Source organism: Pongo abelii, chromosome 15, assembly GCF_028885655.2.
Source record: "Pongo abelii isolate AG06213 chromosome 15, NHGRI_mPonAbe1-v2.0_pri, whole genome shotgun sequence".
Taxonomy (NCBI): Eukaryota; Metazoa; Chordata; class Mammalia; order Primates; family Hominidae; genus Pongo; species Pongo abelii.
In genome coordinates this window covers 79992532-80008584 of record NC_072000.2, presented here as the reverse complement: position 1 = coordinate 80008584, position 16053 = coordinate 79992532, and the positions used below count along the sequence as shown (strand labels likewise).

The 16053-nt window shown below is 36.7% G+C and overlaps 1 protein-coding gene across 51 annotated transcripts in view; it reads right to left on the bottom strand.

Annotated features, from left to right (window-relative positions):
- TTLL5 (tubulin tyrosine ligase like 5) overlaps nucleotides 1-16053 on the bottom strand; it is a 295793-nt gene that overhangs the window by 206772 nt on the left and 72968 nt on the right. For 31 of the 51 annotated variants that reach the window (XM_063715226.1, XM_063715251.1, XM_063715254.1 and 28 more), the window contains exons 14-18: nucleotides 15194-15255; nucleotides 13955-14049; nucleotides 11628-11669; nucleotides 4283-4396; nucleotides 3914-4005 (exon numbers count right to left, since the gene is read on the bottom strand). In XM_063715226.1, coding sequence (XP_063571296.1) covers nucleotides 3914-4005; nucleotides 4283-4396; nucleotides 11628-11669; nucleotides 13955-14049; nucleotides 15194-15255 — 405 coding nt within the window. 51 annotated transcript variants of the gene reach the window in all.

Here is a 16053-nt window from a genome sequence, read left to right as displayed (position 1 = left end):
TCAACAGGAAGTGCATTTGCTTGTAGACAGTTATAATCAATTCCCCCAACCTAGACTTTATCAGTAAAAAATACAGTATTTTGGTTTCTATCTATTTTAGTCCTTGTTTTATTTCTCAACTAGTTCAAAACCAACCTAGTAAAGAAAGGTATCATTGTTGGACTTCCTTAAGAGACTTCAAGATTATTTGTAATTGATTCCATAGAAAAAGATACTCAAAGTAAGGTCTTATATCTTGAAATACTCAAAAGTAAAGGGTCCCCTTTCATTAATTTAAAAGATATGCTTTCTAAGAAATGCAAAAATTCAAATTCTTTAAAAAACATTTCAAAAGATATACATATTATATATAATTTTCAAAAAAACCCATGTAATATTTTTCTGTTGAACTCCTAGGTCTTCATAAGGTATAACTACATGAATAGCATATTTTAAAAGATAAAAGGACAATTTCTCTATGAACAGCTAGGTTTTCAAAACAAGCAAGCAAATTTTAAAAAATGGCTTTTTCTTTTATTCCTCTAAGTTCTACCTCTATACTTAGAACCACGAACATCCCAACTAGGTCAAAATGCAGTCACCACAGGAAGAAAGTGTGTTGCCTATAAACAAGTACAAAGAGTGTCAACCTTACTAGAAATCATAGAAATGCAAATCAAGACCAAAATAAGATATTTTACTCCCACTAGACTGACAAAAATTAAGAAGTCTGACAGTACTGCAATTGGAGAAGATACAGATCAACAGACTCTCTTATGCACTGCTGATAGTTTACATAGTCACTTTGGAAAACAATTTAGCTTTATCTTTTTTCCTAAAGCATTACCTTTTAAAGCTTAACATTCACATGTTTTAAGGCACTAAGCCTATACAAAAACTTCAGCAATGGATCTGAAATGAGTGGCGCCAAGCCATTTACTGGCTCACATATTTTAAGGCCCAGTAATTCCACTCCTAGATACATGCTCAGCAGACACATACAAGAATATTTGCACCACAGCTGTCCTTAACAGCAAAAGACCAGAAAGAAGTCAAATACTCAACAACTGGAGAACAGAAAAATTAACAGCAATATAAACACACAGTAAATATAAAAGCATTGAAAAAAGTGAACTGTAACTATATGTAACATGAACCTGAATTACAAAATGCTGAATGAAAAAAGCAAGAATACATAGAACATGCCTTTTTTTTTTTTTAAGAAAAAGTTTAAAAGTGATTCAAACAAAACAATAGAATTCTGCTTCTACACATGAGAGGATAACTGTTACAGGACACGCTCTCCTACCATAAACAGCTAGAAAAGTTTACAAGTTATTTGAAATAACTGTTTTCAGACATTAAACAACTGGCAGCACAGGACTGTGATCTCTGACAGAGGGAAATACACGAAGTACAATTGCCCTACATTTCTGCCTAAAGGCAATTTCCAGACTACGCAGAAAGAGAGGAAATGCAAATAAAGCCCAACTGTCTCTGAAAAGAGATAACAGAAATCTAATTTCTAGGGAGTGGCTAGAATTTTCAGAGCAATGTCCTGGAGAAGAAGTTGTGCAGAAGAAGATATCCAAAAATCATCATGAGGGACCCGTTGAATGTTTGGGTGAATACAAATCTGCTTAGGTATAGGGTGAAAGTCCACAAGGCTGAGCAAAGTGCAACTATCAGGATAAAGAACAAATTAAGGAGAAGGTAAGGTGTAAGCTGAATAATTCCCAGAGCTCACATGAGGTTGCAAATTGAGTTCCCACCAGACAGAATGAAAAGATCTCATTGAACGTGGGGGTAATTTAACAGACACCTCAAAAGACTCTTTAGTGGAGGAGCTAACCTGGATCTAGACAAAAAGCTACTATAAACAAACCATAACAATGCTTAAAAATAGGCCTGAAAAAGATAAGCTGATCTACAAGTAACTTAAGTGCCTGACCAAAAGAAAAAAAAATTCAAAAGGGTTTAAAGAAGGCAATAAAATCCAAACACTCAACAATAAACATCTGCAATGTCTAGCATTCAATTAAAAAAATTACTGTACATGTGAAGAAACAAAAATGTGACCCATAAACATGAGGAAAACCAGTCAATAGAAACAGACCCCAAAATGACTGATAACAGAAAAAGATATTTTAAAACATTTATTATAAATATTATAACATGTAAACAAAAATGTAAAGGAAATCATGAACATAATGAAAAAAAGGAGACACAAAAACTGATGAAAAATAAAATATCTGAAATGAAAATTTCACTGGGTAGAATTAATAGAGGATTAGGCACTGCAGACAAAATGATGAATGACCTTAGAGACACACAGAAATACAAAACCATCCCAAATTAAGGAAAGCAAGAAAAAAAAGTCTGAAAAAACATGAACACAGCCAGATTTGTGGTAAAACATAAACTAAGTTAACATGTAACCAGAGTCCCAAAAGAAGACAGGAAAGGAGAAAATTAGAAAAAAATATTTGAACAAATAAAGGCCAAAAGTTTTCCAAATTTGAATAAAACTATAAGCCCATAGATGAAGAAGCTCAATGAATCCCGAGCACAAAAAACATGAAGAAAATGACACCAAGGCACATCATAATCAAACTGCTGAAAATCAGCTGTGGCCAAGCACGGTGTCTCACGCCTATAATCTCAGCATTTTGGGAGGCCGAGGCAGATGGATCACTTGAGCCCAGGAGTTCAAGACCAGCTTGGGCAACATGGGGAGACCCCATCTCTACATAAAAATACAAAAATGAGTCATGCACGTTGGCATGTACCTGTAGTCCTAGCTACCTGGCAGGCTGAGGTGGCAGGATAGCTTGAAGTGGAGCCCAGTAAGCCGAGGTTGCAGTAAGCCAAGATTGTGCCACTGCATTCCAGTCTGGGCAACAAAGTAAGACTCTGTCTCCAAAAAAAAAAAAAAAAGAAAGAAAGAAAGAAAAGAGGAAATCAGTTATAAAGAGATAATCCTAAAAGCAAGCTGAGAAAAAAAGACATTATGCATAGAAGAACAAAGACAATAATTGCTGTATGCTTCTCATCAGAAAGACGCAAGCCTGAAAATGACAAAAAGACATTTTAAAGGCGCTGGGAATTGTACATGAATGGTCACAGTGGCTTTCTTCAAAACAGACCATAACGGAACACAACCCAAATGTTCTACAAAAGATGAGTGGTATATTCTGGTATATTCAACAAATTCTGGTATATTCAAACAGTGACATAGTAAATAATAATAATAATAATAATGAACTATTCTTCATAAACCAACACATATGAATATGAAAAACACTACGCTGAACAAAAGAGTCCAGATACAAAAGAGTACATACTGTATGATTCCATTTATGTGGAACTGTAGAAAAACTGTAATGACAGAAGGCAGGTCATAATGTCTGAAGCCCGGGGTCATGTGGAGGAATGAATATAAAAGGAGATAAAGAGGGCTATGAGGGTGATGGAAATATTTTATATCTTCATTGTGGCAGTAGGAGTGGTTAAACTGGTGCCTACTGTTGCCAAAAATCATCTTCAAACTGTACATTTAAAATAGATGCATTTTACTGCATGTAAACTAGATCTCAATAAAACAATATATTGCTTAGACACACATATAGATAAAACAATTTTTTTTTTCAAATCAAGGTAATGATAAACACAAAGTTTAGGACAGTGTCTAACCCTGGGATAAGAAGCTAGTTAGGAGGGAGGCAGAGGATTAAAAGGGAGAAATAATACACAGGTATATTAAATTACTGTCAATAATCTAGTTCTTGGGTTGGATAATATTTATCATATTATAAATAAACAAACAAAATAAGAAAAGCATCCTTGGGGGGAGCAGCGATGACAGTGTATCACAATTAATCTAATTCTATGGACCTCAGGTAAAGAATAAAAAAAAAAAAGGTAGTCACCTCACCCATATATTTCCCATGTCTCAGATGTAGGAAATATGCGAATAAATCCACCTCTCCGATCATTCTCCTCCTTCACCCTACGTAAAACTTTGATCTAGATGAAAAATAAGATAAAATTAGTACCTATTTTGAAAACTGGAGTCCATGTGGCTATAGGACAAAGGAAGATAGTTATGACCCAAGAATATGAAAGCAGCATGAAGGGAGAAATTAATTCCATTTAAAATGTTCTTCCCTGAGAAAACATTTCTCCCATCTTGAATCTTTCTCTTTTCAATATAAGACATGAGTTTGTCATGAATATTATCACTCACTAATTTTCACTAAATCCTGTGTTAACTCACAAAAGCCTAAAATGAACTTATCTTTACCTCCTCCATTGACAGACCAAGCACAGAACCACCCAACTTCCCTGGCCCTTTCTCCCGGGCTGAGCCCACGAGGTTTTTCATTTCCGCATCACTGGCAGAGAGTGGACGGCAACGCTAAGGAGAAGAAAATGAAAATAGTAAAAAAAATTTTTTAAGTTTTCATTATTCCTCATTACCCTCTGTTCATTCCCTCAACATCATTATCTTTCCTAAGATATATAAACTCAAATTCATAGCCCACTTTCTGTAATTAATCTCAGCCTGGAACCCTGGAAAACAGATGAAAGCTAATAAACTCAAAGGCAAGAGGATAAAACAGAATAGTAAAAGAACACTATGGGTTGAGAGAGAAAAGAGAAGAAAGAAAGAATGAGGTCCATGTGACTTTCTAAGCTAGTATTTAACCCAAACCTTGGTTTTAGAGCACATCCAATATTTCAAGGATATGGAAAAATCTGAAGATGCCCTCAATAGAAAAATAAATGTGTATTTATTTCAGTGAGTATATTCTTTTTAGCACAGGAGATGAAGAATTAAGAGAACTGAGACATAAGACACAAAACCAAGGAACAATCTATTATATCACAAATGAAAAAGTTGGGCTGTAAAATGTTTTACAATTTGAGGGGGAAATACTGAGATGAGAGTCATCAGTAACACAGAAAAGAGCTGTGGCCAAAAGGCTATCACTGTGGTTGCTGGACTTCAAGAGGCCTGGAACAAGCATGACTACCCTGGTACTCCAAGAAGGCAGCCAAATGGGCCCTGTTCATCACTGATCCCAGAAGAGGATCTCGACTATTTCAGCTTCTACATGATGATGAGGGAGATCATCTGAAAACATAAGTTTTAAGTGATTTTGATTTTATGCGAGTGGAGAAATAGAAAGGTAAAAAAGGAAGTCAGTATAAAAGCATAATACACTATTATTGAAATAGATGAAGTGACAGACAAAAATAAGACAAATCTGCCAAGTACAAAACGTAAGAAAGAATTTGCCCACGTGTGCAAATTGTCCCCTTGATTCTTAGAAGTAACTTCAACCAGAGAGCAGCAGCCCCATTGTCACGAGGTATTATTTGTCTTTCTCTATTTGTAGAATATCTATTCAAAGGCATTTTGGTAACTAACTTTTGGCCTTTTTAGCAACACTCGTTGTTATAGACTAAATGTTGGTTTCTCTCAAAAATTCTCATGTTGAAGTCCTAACCTCCAATGTGACAGCATTTGGAGACAGGGCTTTTGGAAGGTAATTAAAGTCAGATGAAGTCATGAGAGTGGGGCCCTGGTGTAATGAGATTAGCGTCCTTATAAGAAGAGATGGTGGCTGGGCGCGGTGGCTCATGCCTATAATCCCAGCACTTTGGGAGGCCAAGGTGGGCAGATCACAAGGTCAGGAGATTGAGAGCATCCTGGCTAACATGGTGAAACCCTGTCTCTACTAAAAATACAAAAAATTAGCTGGGCGTGGTGGCAGGCACCTGAAGTCCCAGCTACTCAGGAGGCTGAGGCAGGAGAATGGCATGAACCCAGGAAGCAGAGCATGCAGTGAGCTGAGATCATGCCACTGCACCCCAGCCTGGGCAACAGAGCAAGACTCCATCTCAAAAAAGAAAAAAAAAAAAAAGAAGAGATGCCAGCCAGCCTATGGCATTTTGTTATGGCAGCCTGAACAGACTAATATATTCATGTACACAAATAACCAACCATGGATGGTTTTATCTTTGGACACAAGAGACACCAACTAACCAATCTCCAAAGCTAGCACGGGAGTTATAAAAGCTAAATTTTCTGATGGGCAACTCTGTGATGGATATCTGTATCAAGAAAACCATGAAATCAACAGATGTAAGCAACATGTGAAGTGCAGGGGCTTTTACTGTGGTATCTTCAACATCCAGAACAATACACTGTACTTGGCATGAAGTCAACCAAGAAATATTGGTTGAACAAACAAATACATGAAAGTGCTGACATCAATCATGGCTAGAAGTAAACTTTGCAGAAGGATTTTGGGAAATATTTTTACTTCCTCAATCTCTGGGAATACATTAAATAGTAGATGTTAAAATGAGAGGGTTTATAGGGGAAAGTTGAAAGATTTAGGAGGGAAACAAATATAAATAATACAACCATTGTTTATAAATCTTTAAAAAGTGTGAACGCTTATTTAATGTATAATTTGGAAAAAGCCAAAAATATTAAATGGATAGTTTGATGACTTTTCTCGTGATCACACACTACTTATTGTTTGCCAAAAAATACTTACCTAGTTCACACATCACAGCATGTCTCTGATCATAAAGCCACTGGCAAAGCCTGGTGTGGTGGCTCACACCTGTAATCCCAGCACTTTGGGAGGCCAAGGCAGGTGGATCACCTGAGGTCAGGAATTCGAGATCAACCATGGCCAACATGGTGAAACCTCGTCTCTACTCAAAATACAAAATTAGCTGGGCATGGTGGCACATGCCCATGGTCTCAGCTACGTGAGAGGCTGAGGCAAGAGAATCGCTTGGACCCTGGAAGCGGAAGTTGCACTGAGCCAAGATTGCCCCATTGCACTCCAGCCTGGGTGACAAGAGCAAAACTCTGTCTCAAAAACAAAACAAAACAATAAAGCCACTGGCAGTTAGTCCTCTAAAGTTAAGTAGCTTTCTTACATGACACTATTTAAGGGCCTCAAATCTCAAATTACGTAAAGAGAGAGTAAGAAACAAGCATTCATTTAAATGATATAATAAAAATAGGTATTTTTATTAAGCATTTAAGAACAGAAAGAATGTTACTTAGAAGGTTGATACACTAAAAGCTGTATCAAAAGTTAATTAAAAGTACTTAAAGAAAAAGTTATTAACTATTAAACAGATTAAGGAATGCATGGCTGTATTTAAAAGAACAAGGGTCAAATCACTATTGAATGACATCTAATGAGAACTTCCAATTCCTGGGTATTGTTTTTAATGGTTTTTTAATATTCCTGGCTTCTAGAAATTGAGATAATGATGTGGCAACCTTCTCCTACTAACCTAATGTGGTTTCTGTAATCAATGAATTAGCACCCCAAAACTCTTAAAACTTCTCTGCCAATCACTTTCAAAGAGTTGTCTCCCATATAGATTCACAACCACTCCTTTGTTACAGCCTACAATTCTAGGTCTAGCTACTGTGTACGTTATTTGTGAACATCTGGGGTCGGGTAGAGGCATGTAGGAATTCAGGTCTGTGCTTCTAGTCAGGGTATTTAAGAGCTCTGAGAAAGGTCTATAATTCTGTGACCTGAGTTATAGACACAGGTGAAAGAAAAGGTAGAGAAAGAAAGGAAGAAAGGATAAGATGGACAGAAAAAAAGAAAATAAATGCTTATGAGTGTCAAGGAGACACACTTGGAGATTAAAAACAAAGCAAAGGTTAAAAAAAAAAAAAAAGGAATCAGACTGATTTGAAAGGCCACCAAGACTATCAAAAACAAGGGCAAAACAGTCCAAATGCAAGTCATTCTGTAGTTTTGCCTTTGGGCACATCAACTACATTCTGTGGGTGGTAGATATAATAAATCCACATATTCCCATGAGTTGACTGAATGTACTAAGCAAATAAGGGTCCTCTGAACTTAGAGAGGAGAACCATTGCCTCTGGCTAAAAGATACATGATTTAGATATCCAGTGCTCAGATAAATTATAAACTGTCAAATTACTGTTGAGTTAAGACTTCTGCCATGCAACATGCACCAAAGATAAATTTATCAATAGTACAACTTATGATTCAGAAATCTTCCCAGAAAAGAAACCTTACTTATCTAACCATCACTGCTAAGGAACAACTGGCTGAAAATGTGAAATTAATGAGACAAGGAACCACCAGTCTCTACTCAATCAAAGCAGTAAGAAACAGATGTTGAATCAGAAAATGACTCTCAGGCTAAAAAAAGCTGGCAAGTACCAGTGATGAGAAGAACTTAACAAAATGTGGAATGGGGAAAAATGGCAAGATATCCTAAGAATATATCATAATTGAGGGGCAAAAATAAAATTTGCTTTACAGAGAACACATGCAAAGAATAAAAATCTCCCAACGCAGTTTTACAAAGTTTGGAATTCTTCATTAAAAGCAAAGGAACTAGAAATAGCTCAATTTATATGTGATACATTTTACCATCTAAAAAACAAAAGGTAAAATCAAGTTTAAAAGCAAAATGAATGTTATGGAATGAAAGAAAACAAATGGAAAAGACCACATTATCAATAAATCTGAGTGGAAATGGACAAAAGAAATGGCTTCTAAGAGAAGGTTTAAACATACTGATAATCAGGGTATCCTTTGAAATTGGCAGGTGGAGGGGAGAAAGTAAGTAGGCTTGTGTAACAGCATCTAGAAATTTGGAATAAACGTAAGCCAGCAGGTCTGAGAGACATGCATCTTGTTATTAAGGAAATTGGCTTTAAAAACAAACAAAACTTACCCAAACCACTTATAATTATGTTTGAAAAATCATGAAGAACTGAGGAGGTACCAGATTAGAAAAAAATCAAATGAGGTACTAATCTTCAAAAATGTAAGAAGTATGCTCCTGGTGGTTACTGCCTGGTAAACCTAACTCGAATCCCTAGTAAAATAATGGAACAAATATTAAAAGGAAAAAATCCCTAATAATTTAGAGGACAATGGGCTTATGAAGAATAGTACGGAGAATGCTTTATTTTAAAACATGCTTTAAAAGTTTGATTTTTAGGACAAGATTTTTAAAAGGGGAACTATAGCAATATATTAAATGTCTTTGGATTTTAGAGAAGCATTTGAGAAAATTTCACAAAATTTTTATTCTAAATTATATTTCCAGTTGGGGGTTAGTGCCAGAATATAACACATCAACAAAAACCGAAAACAGTGTAACTGTAAGATAAATAGCAGTGAATCAAGTTAGAAAGTGATTTCTGGAATAGGTATTAACTAAGCATTATTTAGAATCTTCATTAACGTCTGGAAGGAAAAACAAAATAGCATTTGTGGATGATGGCAAATGTGAAAAACATGACTACAAACAGGTGAATATCAAAATAACAAGAGATCTAGACAATGGGAAAATCAAAAGACTCAAAGTGTGAAGGGGAGTAAATCTTCTTAGTGTAAACTACATGTCTAGCACTTATCCTGAATATTTTACCTCTATTTTATCATTTCTTCCTCACCATAACTTCATGTATATATTATTATCCCCATATGACAGATGTGGGAATTGAGCCTCAGAGAGGTAAGAGAACTTGCCCAAAGGTCTAATTGCTAGTTTTTGGCAGAGCTCAAATTTGAATCCAGGTCTATCAGACTGTAAAAGTCCATATTCTTTCCACAGTACCATGCCATACAATTTCTGGTGAGTGGAAAATTTGAACCATAGACATTAAAGAGAAAGGAGAAGTGTAGAGATAATGGTTTAAAAAGGAAAAGGCAGAAAATGGGCAAAGGACTAAGAGAATTCACAATCTGACAGCAACAGAAAAAGAAAGCTTGACACAGTCTAACTGGTCAGAACAAAGAAATTTTTTTTTTTACTTAGCTCCAATGAAAATACTGTGAAGTTAAGAATGCTTCGTTAACAGAAAGACAATGACAAAATAGAACATTGCAAAGTACAATAAAAGTCAAAGAATTCAACATGTTTAAAGCTGGCTGAACAACGCCAGAAAGGCTTTATGTCGCGTAAGCAAGTATTCAGATACATTACTACTAAAGAGAGGTCTTGCTCTCCAACAAGCCTATTACAACCTACGGTAATTCAAGCGATGCAACTAGATGTAATGGAATTAAAATTGATAATGAGAAATTAAGATTAGAATTACATATCAAAAGCCGGGCATGGTGGCTCATGCCTGCAATCCCAGCACTTTGGGAGGGCCGAGGTGGGCAGATTGCTTGAGCTCAGGAGTTCCAGACCAACCTGGATAACAAGTCAAAACCCTCATCTCTACCAAAAATACAAAAAATTAGCCAGGCGTGGTGGTGTGCACCTGTAGTCCCAGCTAATCAGGAGGCTGAGGTGGGAGGATCACCTGAGCCCAGGAAGTCCAGGCTGTAGTGAGCTGTGATCGCGTCACTGCACTCCAGCCTGGGTGATGGAGTGACACGCTGTCTCAAATAAATAAGTAAAAATAAATTAGAATTACATATCAAAGACACTTCTTTAGAGTCAAATGCCACAGGCTATGAAAGAGTACCCCTTTCCTAACGTACTCCTTTCAGTACATTAGTTTCAGGTATATTTAGAATATAAGCTCTTTGAAGTCAACAGCATTATTTTGTTTTGTTTTCTGCCATGGGAGCAACTAGCATACTTAGGTATTTACTAAATATAAAATACTACATATTATAGAGTTTTGAATTCCACCAACTAAGCACCAAAACTCATACTACAGAGCCACATTAATCAGTTACTAAATATTAGACAAGGCATCCAGTAACTTATTTTTCATTTCTTGGATTCACATAAACCATATAAATCACTTTATCAGAAACAGTAGCTAAGAAAAGTTACACGTCAAGCATTCAAGCTTACCAGAAATTGCATCAGAGAGTACAAACGCCAAAATAAATATACTGGAGCTTTTTGCTAAACAACAGTTGCAGTAACACGTTTATATATGAGAATATCTATATCCCTCATACCACAGCATCAAATAGCAGGCACAGGACCCCCATTGCTAGCCTATTACTTCGAAAAGAATTTTTTAAATCTGTGCAGAAGAAAGCAATGGTTAATCTCAAATACTGCTAACAAAAACAGTAAGAAAGCAAATGCTGATCATTCAGAAAGAAAGATGTTTGTATTTCAAAGGTAGCATCTGAGACACTACTGTGGCAGAGCTTCTAAGATTTATAAACTGCAAATCACTACATATTTGAAATGTCACCTGCTAAGGAACTCAAATACAACCCTACACCCAATGTGAAAACATTTCCAATATTAAGCTATAGACAACAGTATGTTTCATAAGATGTCTGAAAAAAAAAGGAAGTTCATTTGTGAACTGGAAAATTTCCTTCCTGGATTATTTTGGTCAAAGTGATAGATATGCCTTTAGGCCCCTGTTCCTCATTTAAATTCAACTGTCTCCATCTCAGTATAATCACTATCAGGAAAAGAGGATCCCTAAGTTCCTGCATCCTCTACTCTTATATTCTATAACCAAAAAGACTTCTATGCATTTATTTTCATTCATTTTGTTATTAAACTGCGCAAAAAAATAGGTACATAAAAATATGTACCATGAAAAACTAAAGCTAAAAAACTTCCCATTTGGAGAATGAAAATAAACTTTGAATGAAGTCTCCAAAAGATCTAGAACTTACCTGCTTGGCCTTTGACGACTGAAACTGTGCAGATACTGGACGCTATAAAAGACAGAAAAATGGAATAAACCCTTATCTTCTCCTAATATGCCTACATTTTCCATCTCCTAGATCTATGATACAAAAAAGGAAAAAATAATCTCCAAGCAGAAACCAAAAGCAAGAGCCCTACACTTTGTGGTTGGAAGGTTAGAACATTTATTATCTTTCACACTGCTTTCTCCTATGCCATATATATTCCAGCTTCAACTTCTCACCACTGAGGGCACAATCCTACTAAGGGCCAGATACTGAAGATCCTGAAGTCAACTAGTCCACCTGACAAACTGGTTTCACACAGTACACACGACCAATCTACAGTTCCTTTAGCCTTTATATAAGTGTCCTGTAGGCTGCTTATGGATGAAATCATGCCATTACCTACCAGTTGGCAAAACAAGCATTGAACAGATTTTCTAGAGTTTGCAAAGAGTTGCCAATAAAATTGACAGGCAAACTAAGAAAAGGAACCAATTCATCTAAGACTGGCAATACAGCTACCTCTAGAAGTGAAACTTGGCAGAAACTGTGTTAAAGCTGCACAGAAATGTTCATGATCCTTTATACATAATCCTGTGGTTCTTGCCACAGATACTACAGGAAACAATTTGCAAAGGAATGTGACTGCCTAAATTAAGTTTTTCTAGTACAACTAGGTTAATCCTCTACTTTTTCTTATTAAAAATTAAAGAAAACCCTTTGATCTGTGATGATGCACTGATCAAGTACAACTCTGGTAACTGATTTTATATCTAATCCAAGATAATAGCCTTTAAAATACAGTACACCCTGTTCCACATCCCAACATTAATTAGGGAATAATTCTACAGCACGGGGTCATAGATAGGCATAGACTGAATCCAGCTCAAAGACATGTTATGCTTGGCCTGCAAAGTATTGTTTCTAATGAAGTGACTGCCAATATTTAAAAGTAAGATTTCTGATTTCTCTTGACAATAGGAAGATCTCGTAACACCTGGCCCACACTTATGCATGACAGTAATTAACTAGAGCACATTAGTAAAACAGCCACCCCTTTCAGATGAGGTATGCACTCTCCAGTTTACCTCAGTCATATCACTCTTAGCTGTTTTATGCCTGCCTCTATTTACTCATTTATATTACCTGCCTGCAGGTCCTCTAGGCATTTGAATTTGAAAACACTGTTCTAATAAAAAATTACCTGAATAAATAATAGTATACGGGTTTGGCAAACAGAAAATAGCACTACTCCAAATGAGACTAGCAAGCAAAAGGAACAAGAGGAGGAATGAGAGTGGAAGAAGGGAGGAAAAAAGTGAGGAGTAAAGGGTTAAAGTGGAGTTGGGGCAGGGATAAAAGGAGAGAAGAAAAGGAAAAAGAAAATGGGGAGTAGGAAGAAAAAACTGCTTATGCCTTCAAAGAGCCTACAATCTGGCAGGAGAGTACAGAACAATTTAAAAGCAACAAATCAATGAATGCAAAACAATGTAATATAGAACAAGTAAATAAATGTTAAAATGAAAAGTAAAGGTCACGATGGATTTAATAAGAAAAGACTTCCAAAATGTCTGAGCAGGCAAAGCCATCAAACCAGATGGGAAGAGAAGAGCAAAGTGGATTTTTTTTTTTAAATAAGAAGAAATGTTAAAGGCCAAGAAACAAAAGTGGAAAATTAGCAGGGTCAAAACAGGCAGGGACTGATGAGATGATGGAATGAGTAAATAGAAGGATCAGCTGATTGGTTTAACCGAAACAAAAATGCACAGTACACAAAGACCGAAGCAATGCTTGATCAAATGATATTTTAGACAAGTATAAGTTTCTTTGGGCTTTTATCTCATTTAGCCTCAATCAATAACTCATGATCATGGAGGGTCCTTTGAGGAGAATTACTTGTAGAGAAGATACTACTTCAAGAAAGCATCTTCTTTACAAAGCTAGTCTGAAGATCAGAAAGAATGCAGTAATGACTAAGAATTAATAGGCTCCTTTTCCGTGCCTTGTTTCTGAGCATATCAATCTGAGGCGGAAAAAACGTGATTTTTAAAAACAGAAAAAAGGAAGACAATGAAAAAAAGAAACCAAGAGAAAAGACAAAACAAAAAACAGGGAGTAAGTTTGTTGGAAAATGTTGAAAGCATAAGCTATTAGCCACAGCTGAATATTACTGCCTCCTGTCTAGAGTGATCCCCAAATTCTCCTGGTCTAAGTGACCTCATACCCACAGTGCTTCTGCTCCCTCAGTTACATCAGCCGCCACTTCCCAGTAAGCCTCCTTCAGGCTCCCTGCTGTGGAACTGGCTTACCTGAGGTTTCTGGAAAGGGTTTCGCCTGGAAGACTCAAAGGTGGGATAAATTGGCCGAGTTGATGCCCGCTGGGCAGGATCTTGGCACACAAATCCTGAATGGGGAATGGGCAACATTAAAACCTGCCATTTTCTAAGAAATTAGCAGGTCTGGCTGCACCTTTTCTTTAGATATACAAACTCAGTTTCACTGTCATAAATATCACAGAGATCTATCCTCAGGAGGATAATGCACAACTCTCCCACACACACACTCTGAACTCTGAACCACCATAACTAGAGAGAAGAAAAGGGAAATATCCAGATGAATTAACCTTGCTGGTTGGGTAGCTGAAATGTGATTCTGAGTGAGAAAGAGATGTAGATTTTTGAAGAACCTAAGAGTAACTGCAAATTACCATTTTAAAACACACAGTTGTTAATAAAAACAAGTTACTTTAAAGTGGCTACCTGGATGATGACTGGAAAATAAAGTTATTTTTACAAAAGCAAGTGAACAGTCTTGTCCTGTTACATGATCTACTTCTGGAACTGCAGAAGGTGGTCTATTGGCAACTTTCAAAATGGGCTTTGTAGATTATCTATGGCTTTGGAAACTGGACTTCAGCTAATTTCACTTACTTCCTAAAAAGAAGCAGATTCCCATCCAGGGAGAATAGAGTAGCTAAGTTTTACAGCATTTGCTGGTACATCAGGCACTAGTTCATTTCAAATATATTTTATTATGTCTTTTTACAGTACCTAAAAAAAAACCAACAAGCCCACAAAATACCCACCTGACTGCCCATCTCCACTTCAAAGTTTTGGCTTATCTACTTCAAATGAGATTTCTTCTTTGGGCTGCTTTGGTTATAACTACTACAGAAGGGATCACGTTGAGACCAGTAGAGACTGTCTAGCAGAAATATAGCCAGTCTCCTTTGCAACAAGGCTTCTTCAGTGGGTTTTACTTTCCCAGCTTGGAGAAAAATATACTTTCTCCAGATCTTTGCTAATTCTCTTCCTCAGCTCCTAATTCCTGTGCCTCAGGTCTCAGCCTTAGTTGTGGTTCAGCCTCAGGACAGGATGGAGCCAAGGGGTGTAGAAACATATAAACATTTCCCTGAAAATATAATTTTTTAGTACAAACCATTCAGCATGGCTTAGGAACTGCCAGTTGGCAAAACCTATGGAGTCTGACAAAATGGACACTCCGGTTAATTTTTATGTGAGTCCAGTTCAGAAAATACTATTACTCACCTACAACAGTGAACATATCTGAAATCATACTGGCTTTAATCTTTAGGTCCAGAGGCGCATCACTAACAGAACAGAGAAAGAAAAGAGCAATTGATAAGTGTGTAGGTTAACAGAACAGCCGCCCTCTAATGGGTCCCAATATAGCAAAGTTTCCAAATGTCAATGAAGAGCAACACATAAAGCCCATAAAATCCACGGGGGCGGTGGGGGAAAAATCCTGGGCAAAAATATGAGAAATGAAATCCTGGTGTTAAATTCATCCTCTGTAATGCAAACGCAGCACCATCTATTGATTCTCTAACATGCAATTTTCTTTACACCAGAAGATCTTGTGCAATTCAAAATTTGCACAAGTCAAGAACACCGCTTCATTAAGACTGTGGATTTTAGAGGTTCAGATTTTCAGTATGCTCTTTTATGAGTGTGCCCACCACCATTCAAATTACTTTTTGCTGCTGCAACAGTCAAGTCACATTCACACGCAAGAGAAGCAACTCTGGCCACATTGGTACTTATTTAAGTCTTTATTGTCTGCTCTAAAACAAATTTCTTAGGCTTGCAGGCTTGCAAATATGGCAAAATAAATAAATAAATAAATAAATACAAGTTATACCAAAATCTCACCAGATGGGCGGGAACCCACAAGAAAACAAAAACAACATCGACCAAAAGCAAGAGGCCTCCCTGCGGCAGTGACGGCCATGGTGGCTTCAGTGCTGAGGTGTTCCTCCATGAACCAAACTGCTCTGGCTGCTATACTCAGTGCCTCATTCTGGGGATTTCTAACTTTTAAAGTATAGTATAATATACTTTACTGGGCAACCTGCAAAAGGCTGACTTGACGAAAGTTGCATAACATC